This window comes from Neovison vison, chromosome 3 (genome assembly GCF_020171115.1).
Source record: "Neovison vison isolate M4711 chromosome 3, ASM_NN_V1, whole genome shotgun sequence".
NCBI classification, from domain to species: Eukaryota; Metazoa; Chordata; class Mammalia; order Carnivora; family Mustelidae; genus Neogale; species Neogale vison.
The window spans coordinates 210,051,880-210,068,160 of record NC_058093.1 but is presented as its reverse complement, the minus strand read 5'-3'; the positions used below and the strand labels follow the sequence as shown (position 1 = coordinate 210,068,160).

The 16,281-nt window shown below is 35.2% G+C and overlaps 1 protein-coding gene across 4 annotated transcripts in view; it reads left to right on the top strand.

Annotated features, from left to right (window-relative positions):
- Nucleotides 1–16,281, top strand: part of SPIRE1 (spire type actin nucleation factor 1) — a 187,163-nt gene that overhangs the window by 86,297 nt on the left and 84,585 nt on the right. For all 4 annotated transcript variants that reach the window (XM_044243648.1, XM_044243649.1, XM_044243650.1 and 1 more), the window contains exon 4: nucleotides 7,593–7,718. In XM_044243648.1, coding sequence (XP_044099583.1) covers nucleotides 7,593–7,718 — 126 coding nt within the window. The remainder of the gene's footprint in view (nucleotides 1–7,592; nucleotides 7,719–16,281) is intronic.

The following is a 16,281-nucleotide window of genomic DNA, read 5'->3' as shown; positions in this document are numbered from 1 at the left end:
AGGATCATGACCTGAGCCAAAGGCAGTCGCTTAACCAACTGAGCTACCCAGGTGCCCAAAATGGCTGTTTATGATTGACTTATAACTCTCAGGAAACCCCTTTTAGATATCATATATGCCTTAATATTACATATTATACACTAACTTAACCACATGATGTCTTCAGTTGACCTGCATTTTCCTTTTTTATGGAATAAATAACAATCGTGATCCACTAATTTAAATGACGATTCTGCATCTGAAATATCACAGCTCTTTGTTTTACTTTGTTTTCTTGACCTACTTAGTGATATTTATATGTAATGAAACGAGTTTTATAGCTTGAATGAAATTTTCTCTTTAAACTTTCTGTTGTACTTGAAGGACATAATGCCAAATGCACAGATTAAAATTAAGATTTGTCAGCTTAGTTTTAAAAGAGCATTCTGTTTAGAATTATTTACATATGATGTTTACTAGATTTTGTAAGTAGTGTTGCTTATATATCACTTATTTTCCAACTCTTTTTAAAGTGTCCTATAGACAAGAATAGAGAGAAACCTTGAAGACAGTACTTTTCAGGTGTACTGCAGCATACCCAGCTTCTTGTCCCTTCTTAGATCATAAATCTCCTGAGAATTCTAGAACAGGACTCTACGTCTACATCATAGAGATGTAGCATCATAGAGCATCATAGAGATGCTACATCTGGCATCTCTATGATGCTTATGAAATTCAGATATATTCTTTAGCTCTTTTAATACTTGAAGTACTTTTCATTTTAAATCAACAGCTTATGCAGGTAAAATCCTCATATATGCACAGATTGAAAGTTCACACATTTTATTCATTTTATATTTTCTAGATGTTAAAATATATTTTGAAATATGTACACTTAAAGGCCAGATAAAACTTTCTACAGCCCACAAATGACCTATTTGTTCCATTGTAGACCAATGATAATGATAAAAAGTGTAGAAAATTTTCCATTAAGACATAAACATACTTATGCCTTCAAAAAGCTTTTTGTTAGGGGGGATATAGGGGGCAGTGAACAGGGAGTGGTGAATGAGGAGGAGAACACTCCCCTGACCAGTAGAATGGTAGATACCATAGCCACATTGCTCTCTTATACTACAGATTTAGAAGATGAGTGCTAGAGATTTATTGGAATCTTACAATTCTTATTCAATGACATTGAATATGTTAACTTATAAAACAAAAATTCTAGGACATTCAGCAATTTGATCTGGTAACTCATTTCATTTTTCTATTTTTTAATTTGATCTATTTCATCTTGCCTCCTACCTATGTTACTGCTATCATAATATGAAAAATAATTAAAAAGGTGTTTACATATCATAAAACCCATTATTCATGGCCATATAGTGATACATAGAGTTTGTGGTTTGATTAGTGGGTTAAAATCTTCAGTTAGTAAACTGTAACTGACTTCTTGTTTACTTTGTAGAAAGGGAAGACATGAATTAACTGAAGGAATATAGCTGCTTTTTACTTTTTTGAGGTGTAAATATGAAACTGTATTTGAATAATATAAATAATAGAATATTTAGGAACTTGGAGATAGCTTGTTTTTAATTCTTAGTGAAAAGACCTCTTTAGTGAGTAACTTCTCCACTGAATAGTCATTCTTATTCAACTAATATTGTAATTTATTTATTTATTTATTTATTTTTTATTTTTTTTAAAGATTTTATTTTATTTATTTGAGAGAGAGAGACAGTGAGAGAGAATGAGCGAGGAGAAGGTCAGAGAGCGAAGCAGACTCCCCATGGAGCTGGGAGCCTGATGTGGGACTCGATCCCGGGACTCCAGGATCACGCCCTGAGCCGAAGGCAGTCGTCCAACCAACTGCGCCACTCAGGCGTCCCTGTAATTTATTTTTTAACATGATATTAGTTGACAATAGCACTCTGAGGTGGATTGGGAAGGCATTTTTTTTAGTTGTAGTATTCTTTTTATAATCATAATAATCTTTTTTTTGTTCAAGCAATCTAAGTACAATGAAAAGCATTAAAAATAAAATTGAATGAATATTAGAAGTCAAAATCAAAATTCCTTTTAAATAACTTTATTTTAATATATTAACTGTTTAAACAGATAAGAATTAGTATATTCAGCATATGATGAAGATTGTTTTTAGACAGTGGATCAAATACTGTGGGAGGCAGCCTGCTCTTCTGTTTCTAAGCAATAAAAGCACTCAGGCGGCACCTGGGTGGCTCAGTGGGTTAAGCCTCTGCCTTCGGCTCAGGTCATGATCTCAGGGTCCTGGGATCGAGTCCCACATCGGGCTCTCTGCTCAGCAGGGAGCCTGCTTCCTCCTCTCTCTCTCTCTGCCTGCCTCTCTGCCTACTTTTGATCTCTCTCTGTCAAATAAATAAATAAAATCTTTAAAAAAAAAAAAAAAAGCACTCAGTAGTCCAAATTCCATGAGGCATCTCTGGAAAATGGCAAGTGGATTGGATAGTATTGAAGAAATTAACCAAATTTTTAACATTAACAGGATAGTATACTTGGGGGAAAAATCACTTGTTTCACAGATATTTAAAAATTAGAAGTGATATCTTCCAGAAAGAAGGAGGTAGCTGTTTTCTAAGAATGTGCATTTTTATAACCATTTTACATGGAAGAACTAAGGCTCAGAGAGCCTTCTCCACTTCATAGGACAGAGTAAGGGAGAAAAAGGGTACTGGTGGATAATGCAGAGTTTGGTAACTGTAAAAGATGGTTTTGTTGTATGCTTACTGTATACCATGCTGTATGCGTAAATACTTTAAAAACATTACTTTCTTTAATATACAAGTAATACATATTGATTCTAGAGTAGAGTGCATAAATAAGAACCTGGCTTAGATCTAGAGGTAGACTGCTTGGGTTCGACTCCAGTTCTGCTGCCTTAGCTATGTGATTTGGGTAAATTACTCAGCTATTTTATTTTATTTTTAAGATTTTATTTATTTATTTGACAGAGAGAAATCACAAGTAGGCAGAGAGGCAGGCAGAGAGAGAGAGAGGGGAGCAGGCTCCCCGCTGAGCAGAGAGCCCGATGCGGGACTCGATCCCAGGACTCTGAGATCATGACCTGAGCCGAAGGCAGCGGCTTAACCCACTGAGCCACCCAGGCACCCTACTCAGCTATTTTAAATCTCAGTTTCCGTATCTATCAGTTGGATTGTTGTTAGGATTAGGTGAAATGATGTATTTAGGAACAAAGAACAAAATAAAAATCAAGCAGTTCATGGACACTGAAATAACCACTTGGATTATTTCTCCTCTGTCTCAAAGGAGATTTTGTGGAATTTGATTATTCTTTGTGAAGTTTTTAAAACATATTCTAAATTGTGGTTAAAATACACATAAAACTTATCATTTAAATTAAAGTGTACGGTTAGTGGCATTAAGTACATTCACAGTATTGTTCAACCATAGCTACTACCTAGTTCCAGAACTTCTTTATCACCTCAGATGGAAACCCCACACTCATCACTTCTTAGCCTTCGCCTTTCAGCCCCTGGCAACCACTAAATCAGCTTTCTGACTTTGTGGATTTCTGTATTCTGGGAATTTCATATAAATGGAATCATACAATATATGACCTTTTGTGTCTGGCTGCTTTTACTTAGCATAATGGTGTTAAGGTTCGTTATTCCTTATTATGAATGAGTAAGATTTCACTGTCTGTATATACCACATTTTGTTTTTCCATTTATCAGTTCAGAACATTTTAATTGTTTCCACTTTCGGCTAATGTGTGTGGTTGCTGGTATGAACATTGATATACAAGCTTTTGTTTGAGCACTGGCTTTTTAGACTTTTTGATAAACAGTTGACCCTTGAACAATGCAGGGGTTAGGGATATTATCCCCCTGCACAGCTGAAAATTTGAATACAGCTTTTGATTCCCCAAAAACTTAATCACTAAGCAAGCCAAGTGTTGACCAGAAGCCTTACTGATAATGTAAACAGTCAGTTAATACATAGTTTGTGTGTTATATGTATTATATACTGTATTCCTACAATAAAGTAAGCTAGAAAAAATGTTACTAAGAAAATCATACAGAAGAGAAAATACATTTACAAATGTAAGACTGTATTTATATTTTTAAAATCTGCATGTAAGTGTACTTGAGCAGTTCAGACCCATATTATTCATATAAATCCACCTAAGGGTAGAATTGCTGGAGCACATGATAACTTTCTGATAAATCACCAAACTGTTTTTCACAGTGGCGGTACCATTTTACATTTCTATCAGCAATACACAAGGGTTCCAGTATCTCCACGTTTTCATCAACATTTATTTTCCATTTTTGGTGGTGGTTTTTGTAGCCATCCTACTGGGTCTGAATGGTGTGTCATTGTGGTTTTGACTTGCATTTCTCAAATGACTAATGGTGTTGAGCATCTTTTTATGTGCTTTTTGGTCAGTTGTATATTTTCTTTGGAAAAATGTCTGTATAAGTCAATTTTTAAATTGAGTTGTCTTTTTGTTGCATTTAAGAGTTCTTTATAGAGGTGTCTGGGTGGCTCAGTCAGTTAGGCATCTAACTCTTGGTTTCAACCCATCTCAGGGTTTTGAGATGGAGCCCCATGTTGGGCTCGGCACTGGGTGTGGAGCCTGCTTGGGATTCTCTCTCTCCCTCTCCCCTAGCTTCCACTTTCTCTCTCTCTCTCCCTAATAAATAAACTTAAAAAAAAAAAGAGTTCTTTAAAATTCTGAATAATAGACCTTATCAGATATTTGATTTGCAAATATTTTCTCCCATAATATGGGCCCTTTAACTCCCTTGATGTGCAAAAACTTTTAATTTTGTTGAAGTCTAGTTTATCTATTTTGTTGTTATTGATTATGCTTTGGTGTCATATCTAAAAAATCATTACCAAATCCATGAACAAGAAGGTTTATCCCTATGTTTTCCTCTGAGAGTTTTATACTTTGGACTGTTATATTTATGTCTCTGATTTGTTTTGAGTTAATTTTTATATATATAGTCTGAGTTAAGGGTGAACTTCATTTTTCGGTATGTAGATATCCAGTTTTCTTAACATCATTTGTTGAAGAGACTGTTCTTTTCTCATTTAATGGTCTGGGTACTTTTGTCAAATATTAATCAACCAAAGATATATGGGTTTGTTTCTGAAATCTCAGTTCTATTCCGTTGATGTATATAGGTCTTTCCTTACATACCACATTGATTTGATTACAGTAACTTTATAGGGAGTTTTGAGACTCAACCTATAAGTCTTCCAACTTTGTTCTTTTCAAAATTGTTTTGGCTATTTGAGGCCCCTTACAACTCCATATTAATTTTAGGATCAGCTTTTCTGTTTCTTGAAAAGAAAAGAAAAAAATCATTGGTATTAGGGATTGTATTCCATGTCTAGATCACTTTGTGTAGTATTACCATTTTCACAGTATTAAGTCTTCCAACCCATGAATATGGGCCCTCTTTCTATCTAGCTGGGTCTTTCAGCAATGTTTTATAGTTTTCAGTATGTATATTTTGCACCTCCTTGGTTAAATTTATTGCTTGATCATTTTTTTTTAAAGATTTTATTTATTTGACAGATCACAAGTAGGCAGAGAGGCAGGCAGAGAGGGGGGCGGTAAGCAGGCTTGCCTCTGAGCAGAGAGCCTAGCGCAGGGCTGGATCCCGGGACTCTGAGGTCCAACCCAAGCCAAAGACAGAGCCTTAACCCACTGAGCCACCCAGGTGCCCCTCTTGATCATTTCTTAATACTTTTATAAATGGAATTGCTTTCTTGATTTCATTTTCTGATTATTAATTGATACAGAAATACACCTCTTTGTGTTGATCATGTATCCTACAACTTTGCTGAAATTGCTTATTAAATAACTCTAATAGTTCTTTGTGGATTCCTTTGGATTTTATATATTCATAGGATTATGTCCTATGCATTTTAAAAAACATTTTTAGACCTAGTTATTACCTCTACACCAGTGTCATATGGCATTTGTCTTTCTCTGACCAACATACTTTGCTTAGCATAATACTCTGTAGTTCCAACCATGTCATTGCTAATGCAAGATTTCATTCTTTCTTATGGTTAAGTAATATTCCATTGTGTAGCTTTTGAGATTTTTGCTTTTCATGCTTCCTGATAAATCAGTTCTTAGCCTTCTTTTGGGTACTGTGGAGAATATTTCTCACTGAAATCCAATATACTTTTCTTGAGAAGAGCATACTTTATTAAAGATAGTAATCTATCTAATAAATTGCATATGATACTTACTACAAATGAAAACAAAAGCCACATTATGAAAGATAATATAATCTACAAAGATATCTTTTACTCTCCAATGGATAGAAATTATTAAAATACAATAAAATGTATATTTTCAGTAATTGAATTCAAATATCAAATTTACTGAATATAGTGAAGAATTAGGGGAGAACTCACAGCTTTTTAAAGTAAATGAAGTACCTTAAAACATAACTATAGTACATGGAAACAGAATCACTACTTTACAGAAGTGAAATTATTCCCATGCACTAGACTCATGATAGGGTGTCTTTCCAATCTAATAAATTAAATGATGTTTGATTTTTCTAAATTGTTGTGTATGATGCTAACTTGCATCTTTTACCCACCAGTAGTTTGGGGGTTATGGACTATGTATAGTAGAAGACATTGGGCCTGGAGCTACCTCCAGTGGAATTATCCTGCCCTCCACCCTCTTTGTTCCAGTCTCCATTTACTGATGGTCCACTTGTCAATCTGATGGGTTTTCTTTCTTTCTTTTTTTCTTCCTTTCTTTCTTTTTTTAAGATTTTATTTATTTATTTGAGAGCGAGAGAGTGATCAAGAAAGAGAGCACTAGTTGGGGAGTGGGGGGGGCGGGCAGAGCAGAGGGAGAGGGAAAAGCAGACTCCCTGCTGAGCAGGGAGCTTGACAAGGGTTTCAGTCCTGGTACTGTAGGATTATGACCTGAACAGAAGATAAATGCTTAACTGACTGAGCCACCCAGGCACCCATGTCTTTTTACTGCATTACACAATTCAGTATATATTGGGATGAGCCTGGGCTTTAGAATCTTGTAAGACTATGTTTAATTCTTCTCTCTCATGTCAGCTTTCTGACTGTGGACAAGTCACGTGAGTCCTCTTAGCCTCAGTTTCTTTTGCTATAAAATGGAGATAATTCAGGGTTACACTGAAGAGTAAATGCTATTATGCTGTATTATGACATGTCAAATATAAGTACTTGGCATGGTAAAAAAAATAAATGATAGCTATTAAAACACCTGTGGTATGATTAATACTCAGTAAATGGTAGTTCCCTTTCTGCTTGCAACCAAAATTTTACAAATGTCCTATCATTTTCAAATAGAAGCTAGCGAATTCTATGAAGTTCATCTGTGCTTTTGGATGTTTGTTAATAGAGCACTTTTTCCATATAATTGTGTAGATTTTACTGGTGGTTTTGTGATGCATTAGGCTTTGGATGCTGGGAACTGCCTTGCTGTCTGATATGAAAATATGAATATATGGGATATGTCTATTTTTAAGGTACCAAAATCCCAAAATAACAAATGAGCATTATTATTTTATTTTCCTCTTCTGTAGTTATGTGCTGCTCATCTTCCAACTGAATCAGAGGCACCAAATCATTATCAGGCAGTATGTCGTGCACTGTTTGCAGAAACAATGGAACTGCATACATTTCTGACTAAAATTAAGAGTGCAAAGGAGGTGAGTGCTACTATTTTTTTTATTGACATTGTGAACAATTAACCTGAATTTTCAACACTGTCCATCATAATATTTACAATATTTATTACCATCCTGTTGATGAGTGCTGAAAATTATTTAGGAAAGAATCAACTTAGGTAAAATTAATTAAATCTTTTTTTAATTGGAGTTGACATATAGTTGACATGTATATAATATAAGATTGAACAATACTATATAGTACTCAGTGATCACCCTAAGTGTACTGTTAATCTCCTCACATCTTCCCCTCTGGCAATCATCAGTTTGTTCTCTGTAGTTAAGAATCTGTTTTTTTGTTTGTCTCTTTTTCCTTTATTCATTTGTTTTGTTTCTTAAATTCTACATGAGTGAAATCATATGGTATTTGTCTTCCTCTGACTTATTTGGCTTAGCATTATGCCCTCTAGATCCATCCATGTGGTTGCAAATGGCAAGATCTCATTCTTTTGTATGGCTGAGTAATATTCCATTCTATATCTGTACCACATCATCTTTATCCAGTTATTTATCTATGGACACTTGGGCTACTTCCATAATGTGGCTATTGTAAATAATGCTAAAGTAAACATAGGGGTGCATATATCTTTTTGAATTGGTGTTTTCCTATTTTTTGGGTTAATACCCACTAGTGGAATTACTGAATCGTGCGGTAATACTATTTTTAATTTTTTGAGGAACTTCCATATTGTCTTCCACAGTGGCTGCAACAGTTTGCATTCCCACCAACAGTGTATAAGGGTTCCTTTTTCTCCACTTCCTTGCCAATGCCTGTTGTTTCTTGTATTTTTTATTTTAGCCATTCTGACAGATGTGAGGTGATATCTCATTGTGGGTTTGATTTTGCATTTCCCTGATGATGAGTGATGGTGAGGATCTTTTCATGTTTCTCTTGGCCATCTGGGTGTCTTTGGAGAAATGTCCATTTATGTCTTCCGCCCATTCTTTTAATTGGATTATTTGGGGGGTTTTTTCTGTGTTAGTTATATAAGTTGTTTATATATTTTGAATTCTAAACCTTTATTGAATATGTCATTTACAAATATCTTCCTCCATTTGTTACCTTGTCTTTTAGTTTTGTTGATTGTTTCCTTTACTGTGCAGAAGGTTTTTATTTTTATATAATCCCAATTACTTATTTTTGCTCTTGTTTCTCTTGCCTCAAGAGACAAATCTCCAGGGGCGCCTGGGTGGCTCAGTGGGTTAAAGCCTCTGCCTTCAACTCATGTCATGATCTCAGGGTCCTGGGATGGAGCCCCACATCAGACTCTCTGCACAGCGGGGAGCCTGCTTCCTCCTCTATCTCTGCCTGCCTCTCTGCCTACTTGTGATCTCTGTCTGTCAAATAAATAAATAAGATCTTAAAAAAAAAAAAAGAGAGAGAGAGAGACAAATCAAAAAATTTTGTTATGGCCGATGTCAGCAAAATTACTGCCTGGGATTTTTATGGTTTCAGGTCTCACATTTAGGTCTTTAATGCATTTTGAGTTTATTTATGTATATGGTGAAAGACAGTAGTCCAAGTCTCTTTCTTTTGCACAAAACTGTCCAGTTTCTCCCCATTTATTGAAGAGACTCTTTTCCCATTGCATGCTCTTGTCTCCTTTGTCAAAGATTAATTGACCATATAATCATGGATTTATTTCTGGGTTTTCTGTTCTGTTCTCTTCTACATATTTTTATCAGTGTCTATGCCAGTTCTGTACTGTTTTGATTACTGTAGCTTAATAGTATATCTTGATATTTGTGATTGTAATACTTTCAGTTTTGTTCTTCTTTTTCAAGATTGCTTTGGCTGTTGGAGGTCTTCTGTGGTTCTATATAAATTTTAGGATTATTCTAGTTCTGTGAAAAGTGCTATTGGTTTCTGATAGAAATTGCATTAAATTCTAGTTTTGTCAGAAGTGCTATTGGTATTTTGATAGAAATTGCATTAAATCTATAGATTGCTTTGGGTAATATGGACATTTTTAGCAATATTTGTTATTCCAATCCATGAGCATGGAATATCTTTCTATTTGTTTGTGTTGTCTTCATTTTCTTTCACAATTTTCAGAGTACAGATCTTTCACCTTATTTGTGTATTCCTAGGTATTTTATTATTTTTGGTGTCATTGTAAGTGGTATTGATTTTCTTTTCTTTTTGGGGGGGATTGTTTTCTTAATTTCTCTCTCTGCTGCTTCATTATTAGTGTATAGAAATGCAGCAGATTTCTGTACATTGAGTTTGTATCCTTTGCCTTACTAATTCATTTATCAGTTCTAGTAGTTTTGGGGTGGAATCTTTAATGTTTTCTATATATAGTGTCATGTCATGTGCAAATGGTGAAAGTTTTACTTTTTCCTTACCAATTTTGATGCCTTTTATTCCTTTTTCTTGTCAGATTGCTATGGCTAGGACTTCCAGGACTATGTTGAAAGAAAGTGGTGAGAGTGGACATGCTTGTGTTGTTCCTGATCTTAGGGGAAAAGATCTCCGTTTTTAGCATTGAGTATGATATTAGCTGTGGGTTTTTCATATATGGCCTTTCCCTGTAAATCTACTTTGTTGATGATTTGTTATCATGCATGGATGTTTACTTTGTTAGATGCTTTTCTGCATCTGTTGAAGTGATGATATGGTTTTTATCCAGAACTTCTTGATGTGATATATCACATTGATTGATTCATAAATGTTGAACCACTTTTGTTTCCTAGGAATAAATCCCACTTGATCATGGTGAATGACTTTTTTACTGTATTGTTGGATTCTGTTTACTAGTACTTTGTTGAGGATTTTTTGCATCTCTGTTCATCAGAAATATTGGCCTATAGTTCTATTTTTTTGTGGTGTCTTTATTTGGTTTTGGTGTTAGGGTAATGCTGGCCTCATAGAATGAATCTGGAAGCTTTCCTTCTATTTTTTGGCAGTAGTTTGAGAAGAATGTATATTAACTCTTCTTTACATGTTTGATAGAATTTACTCATGAAGCTGTCTGGTCCCGGGCTTTTGTTTGCTGGAGTTTTTAAATAACTTACTCAATTTCATCGCTGGTAATTCATCTGTTCGAATTTTCTGTCTTCCCAATTCAGTTTTGGGAGGTTGTATGTTTATAGGAATTTATGCATTTCTTTCAGATTGTCCAATTTGTTGGCATATAATTTTTGATAATATTTTCTTGTTCTTTGTATTTCTGTGGTTTTAGTTATTTTTTCTCTTTCATTTCTGATTTTGTTTAAAATTAATTTGTTCTTAATTTTTTAATCTATTATTTAAATGAAGGTGTGTGAATCCATTTTATAAAACAGATTTTTGTAAAACTTCATTACAAATGAGAAACAAAATGCTACTGGTTTAGTTCTGTTTCCTGTATAACTTGCTTCTCACCATCTTTCCGCCACTCTTTCAATTTTAAAAGCTATAATATCTTTTTGGGGAAGGGATAAAGACTCAGGAAGGAGACTACACATTTGATAATTTATATATTTTATGTTGCATTTGGATAGATATTTAATGGAGCTGATTGGAATTAATATAGCTGATAATCTCATTTTTCCTATTTTCTTTCATTATTATTCTTCAGTGTCTGAGAGTTAAACTGTTATGTGTAGAGTCCAAAGAGAAACACTCTAATTTATTTACATGTTGAATCACCATATTGTACATCATACAGATGGTTGTGAAGATTCATGAGATCTATATAAAGCAGCATAGCATCTGGCACATAGTAGGAGCTCAGTATATGATAGGTGGTAGGTATCATTTCTTTTAGGACTAAAGTACAGAATTTATCTGAAGCACTAGTTTAAACCTTACGATGACAGAGTTTGAGGAGGGATACAGTAGGATGTGTAAGAGTGGAAAGAAAATATTAACCTATACTAGCCTACTAAGACTAATTAATTTGCTCTCGTAGTGACAGATGTGTCATCCAGAACAACCTTAAAGAAATCCATTTTATATGTATGAATAAGAGCTCTGAGCATTCCTTTTCTGTCCTAGCCTGGATGCTGCTCATAGTTTGTCTTTTTGTTATAGGCCAATGAAAAGCTGTGTTTATTTTTTTTAGGTTTTATAGAGTTAGACCAAGATGAAAGCCTTCAAGGGTGGGAAAGGGTGAACTATGTGTTATTTGAAAAATAATTATAAATACATCATAGGCTAGCTTTTCCTCTTGGACAGAACCAGAGGATGTAAGATCCAATAAAATGCTTCGGAGTAAACATCCAAAAGTACATCTTCAATTAAGGTTTAGTAGGAAAGATTACCTTTAAAGCTTGTCATTGTCTACCCCAGCTTGTTAAGTTTGAGATTGCCTTCTCCAGAGAAACAAGTGTTATTTCTAGGGTATAAGTATAGTCCTATGGGGTTAATTGAGTAAATTAAATACACTGTTGAAGTCCTTTTAACACGTACTTCTGAGCTTTAAGAATCATGTTAATAAGTGTTTTTTTCTATTATGTTAGTAATACTAGTAAGATAAAAAAAAAAATTTTTTTTTGCTCTCGATTAGAACTTTGTCAGACACGTTCCATGAAAGAAATTTAAACATTTTCAGAGTTTATTTAAATAAAAATCTCACAGGCAGAGTAAAACAACAGTGGCTGGTGGCTGTGTGGCAGTACCCGCAGAGACTGGCCTGGCGCTGACAGAGGCTGGGGCCCCTGAGCCCGTTCCAGCCCCATCTCATCACATCATCCTCTGGCACCATCCCAGATTTAGCTCTCTGCAGATTCTGGTTCTGTCCTGTTTTCTCATCTCCTACTCTTTTTCCTTACCTTTTCCATTTTTCTTTCTGGAAACTGCTCCATTTTTAGAGAGGACTCCTCGGTGCCCTCAGGCTTTTCTCAGAATGCTCCCTTCCCTGAGGGTAGTGCTTTCTGCTGCTTCCCTCTCTTGGGAAGCTGCCCTCTGGCGTAGCTTCCTATCTCTGCCCCGCAGGGATTGGTAGGTATGAAGGTTGGTAAAATTCTCTCTCTCCTCTACTGCTTCCAAACAACGGCTCTTCTTGTACAGAAAACCCATGCTGTCCACTTCTGTTATTTTTTTTCCGACTATTTGGTATAGATTTTATTGGTCGACTTTGTTTCTGACACATACATTTCCAAACCTTTAGGCAGAATAGAAATTGTTCTTTTAATACAATGTCTGATTTTCTGTAAAGGAGAAATATATATGTAAAATATAGTTAAAATGTATAATATATATTTAAATATTTCCATATATTATTATACATATATACATTATATAATATATTATTATACATTATGTATAAATGTAATGCATATTTATATATATTTATATAATGTATAATAAAATAATATATAGAATATATAATACATTATATATAATATATATTAAATATCTCCAAATATATTTGTATCTCCAAGTTTTGGGGTTTTCCCCCCCAATTGCATGCTTAACATTATTTATTTTATAATTATTATAATAATATAATTTATATAAATTTATAGATTTTTATATAAAGTTATAATTATTTATTTTTAATTATTTATTTTAATTAACTTATTTTTTATTATTACGTTCAATTAGCCAGCCTATAGTACATCATTAGTTTTTGATGTAGTGTTCAATGATTCATTAGTTGTGTACCCAACAGTCATCTGCCATCATCTTGTGTGATTTCTTTGATAAAAGAAACTTTAGCTCTGTATCCTTGACTTCCCCTCTACGTCACTACTCTGCTTACCTGAACACACTTAAGGCCTTGTAAGCACCTATGATTATTCTGCCTTGGAAATCCTGGGCTCTCATTCCCCCTTCCTAACTGTAACCTCTGCCCCATCGGAGCTCTAGCCCTCACTGCCATCTGAGACCATCTTCCAGTCTCTTGACTCCCCCATTTTTCTCCCAGTTTATCAGCCCTTCCTGGATGTACTTCCTTTCCTGGGTGGACTGGTTCAGTCACTTTACCAGGAGTTCAGGTCACATGTCCAACCTGGATCGTTACAGTAGCCTCCCACCAGTCGCCTCATCATTGTGAATCCTCTTCATCAGTTTCATTTTTTACAATTGTCCATGAGTGGTTCTTGTCATCATAGGTCTGACCCAAGGAGTCCAGCCCAAGCCCCTCCCCATGTGTGACCATAGGCTTTCATAGGCTGGGTGAAACTGCCCTCCCACATTTGACTTGGTACACAGCCAGAGTTCTGCACCCTGGCTTTCGTGAGGGAATGGCAAGGCAATTGAGCATCCCCTCTGGGCCAGCCATACTCATCCACACACCTGCATCCCTAGCCCAGGCGCCTTCACCAGGGCCTTGACTAACATGCTTTCCTCCCCTGTAAGTCAGAACTTTCTCTTCTATCCTTTCTTTACCTCCCACCAGCCCTCAGGTCCATAAAATGGTGAGAGTGTTTCTTGGTATTCTTTAAATGGAACATAAAAATTCATTTACTAATCTTGATAAGGTAAGTTATAAAATATATGTGGAAATCCTGACACTTAAGAACATTCTGTACGATTTAATTACAGATTTTATATTACATAAATTTCTTGTCAGCCCTGAGGTTTTGGAAGTAAACTGTTACGTGGTCCAGATGGATTTTTTTGCCCTCTGCAATGTATGTTGCTTTCTTCAAATTACGATTATTTCCATATGTGTTCATGTATGTATGGTGGCCATTTTAAGAGCACTAAATTCACACTCATACTAAAATACTCTGTTAATATGATGTTTTTTCCTAAAGATCTTAAAAAACTTTATATAGGCATACTTCATTGCATTTCACAGATACTGTGGGTTTTGTTTATTTTTTAGAAGTTAAAGATTTGTGGCAACCCTGTGTCAAGCAAGTCTATCAATAACATTTTTCAAACAGTATTTGCTCACTTCTTGTCTCCATGTGACATTTAGTAGTTCTTGCAGTATTTCAGAATTTTTCATTCTTGTCATATTTGCTATGGTGATCTGTGATGAGTTACCATTAATGTTACTATTGTAATTGTTTTAGGGCACCATAAACTGCCCAGATAAGACAGCAAACTTAATTGATAAAGGTGTATTCTGCCTATTCCACCAACTGGCTGTTCCCCATCTCTTTCTCTCTCCTTGGGCATCCCTATTCCCTGAGACACAATAATATTGACATTAGGTCAATAAAAGCCCTGTAAGGGCCAGTAAGTGTTCAAGTGAAAGGGAAAGTTGCATGGTTCTCACTTTAAATCAAAAAGCTAGAAATGATTAAGCTTAATGAGGGAGGCATATCAAAAGCTGAGATTAGCTAAAAGATAGGCCTCTTGTATCAGTTAGCCAAGTTGTGAATGCAAAGGGAAAGTTCTTAAAAGAAATGAAAATGCTACTCCAGTGTATATATTAATTAAGAAAGCAAATGCTGTTATGGAGAAAGTTTTAATGGTCTGGGTAGATCAAACAACATTCCCTAAAGCCAAAGCCTAATCCAGAGCCAGGCCCTAACTTTTCATTTCTTTGAAACTAAGAGAGGGGAAGAGGATGCAGAAGAAAAGTTCGAAACAAGTAGAGATTGATTCATAAAGTTTACAGAAAGAAGCCATCTCCATAACATAAAAGTAGAAGTTGAAGCAGCAAGTGTCGCTATAGCTACAGCAAGTTACCTAGAAGGTCTAGCTAAGATAGTTGTTCTTCTGTTGGAGAAAGATGCCGTCTAGGACTTCCACAGCTAGAGAAGAAAAATCAGTGCCTGACTTCAAAGCTTCAAAGGACGGGCTGACTCTCTTGTTCATTGCTCATACAGCTGATGACTTTCCATTGAAGCCAGTGCTCATTTACCATTGTGAAAATCCTAGGGCCCATAAGAATTATTCTGTATCTGCTCTGCCTGTGCTTTATAAATGGAACAACGAAGCCTGAATGACAACATATCTGTTTACAGCATGGTTGACAAAATATTTTAAGCCCACTGTTAGGACCTATTTAAAAAAAAAAAGATTCCTTTCAAAATATTATTGTGTACTGACTGGCCACCCAAAAGCTTTGATAGAGATGTCCAATGAGATTAATGTTGTTTTCATGCCTCCTAACACAACATCTATTCTGTGGCTCATAGATCAAGGAATAATTTTAACTTTCAAGTCTTATTATTACTTGAGAAATACATTTTATAAGGCTCTAGCTACAATAAATAGTGATGCCTCCTATGGCTCTGGACTGAGTCAATCGAAAACCTTCTAGGAAGGATTCCCCATTCTAAATGCCATTAAAAACATTCATGGGGAGAAGTCAGAACATCAACATTACCAGGAGTTTGGAAGAAGTAGATTCCAACTGTCATGGATGACTTTGAGGGGTTCAGGACTTCAGTGGAAGTAGTAACTACAGATGTGGTGGGAATAATAAGAGAACCAGAATTGGAAGTGAAGCCCTGAAAATGTGACTGAATTGCTGTAATCTCGCTGTAATGAAACTTTAATGGGGGAGGAATTGCTTCTTATGAATAAACACAGGATGTGGTTTATAAAAAACTGTTTTACTTAAGTGAAGTCAGCACACAATGTTACATTAGTTTCAGGGGTACAGCATAGTGATTGGACATCTGTATATGTTATGCTTTGCTCACCACAAAT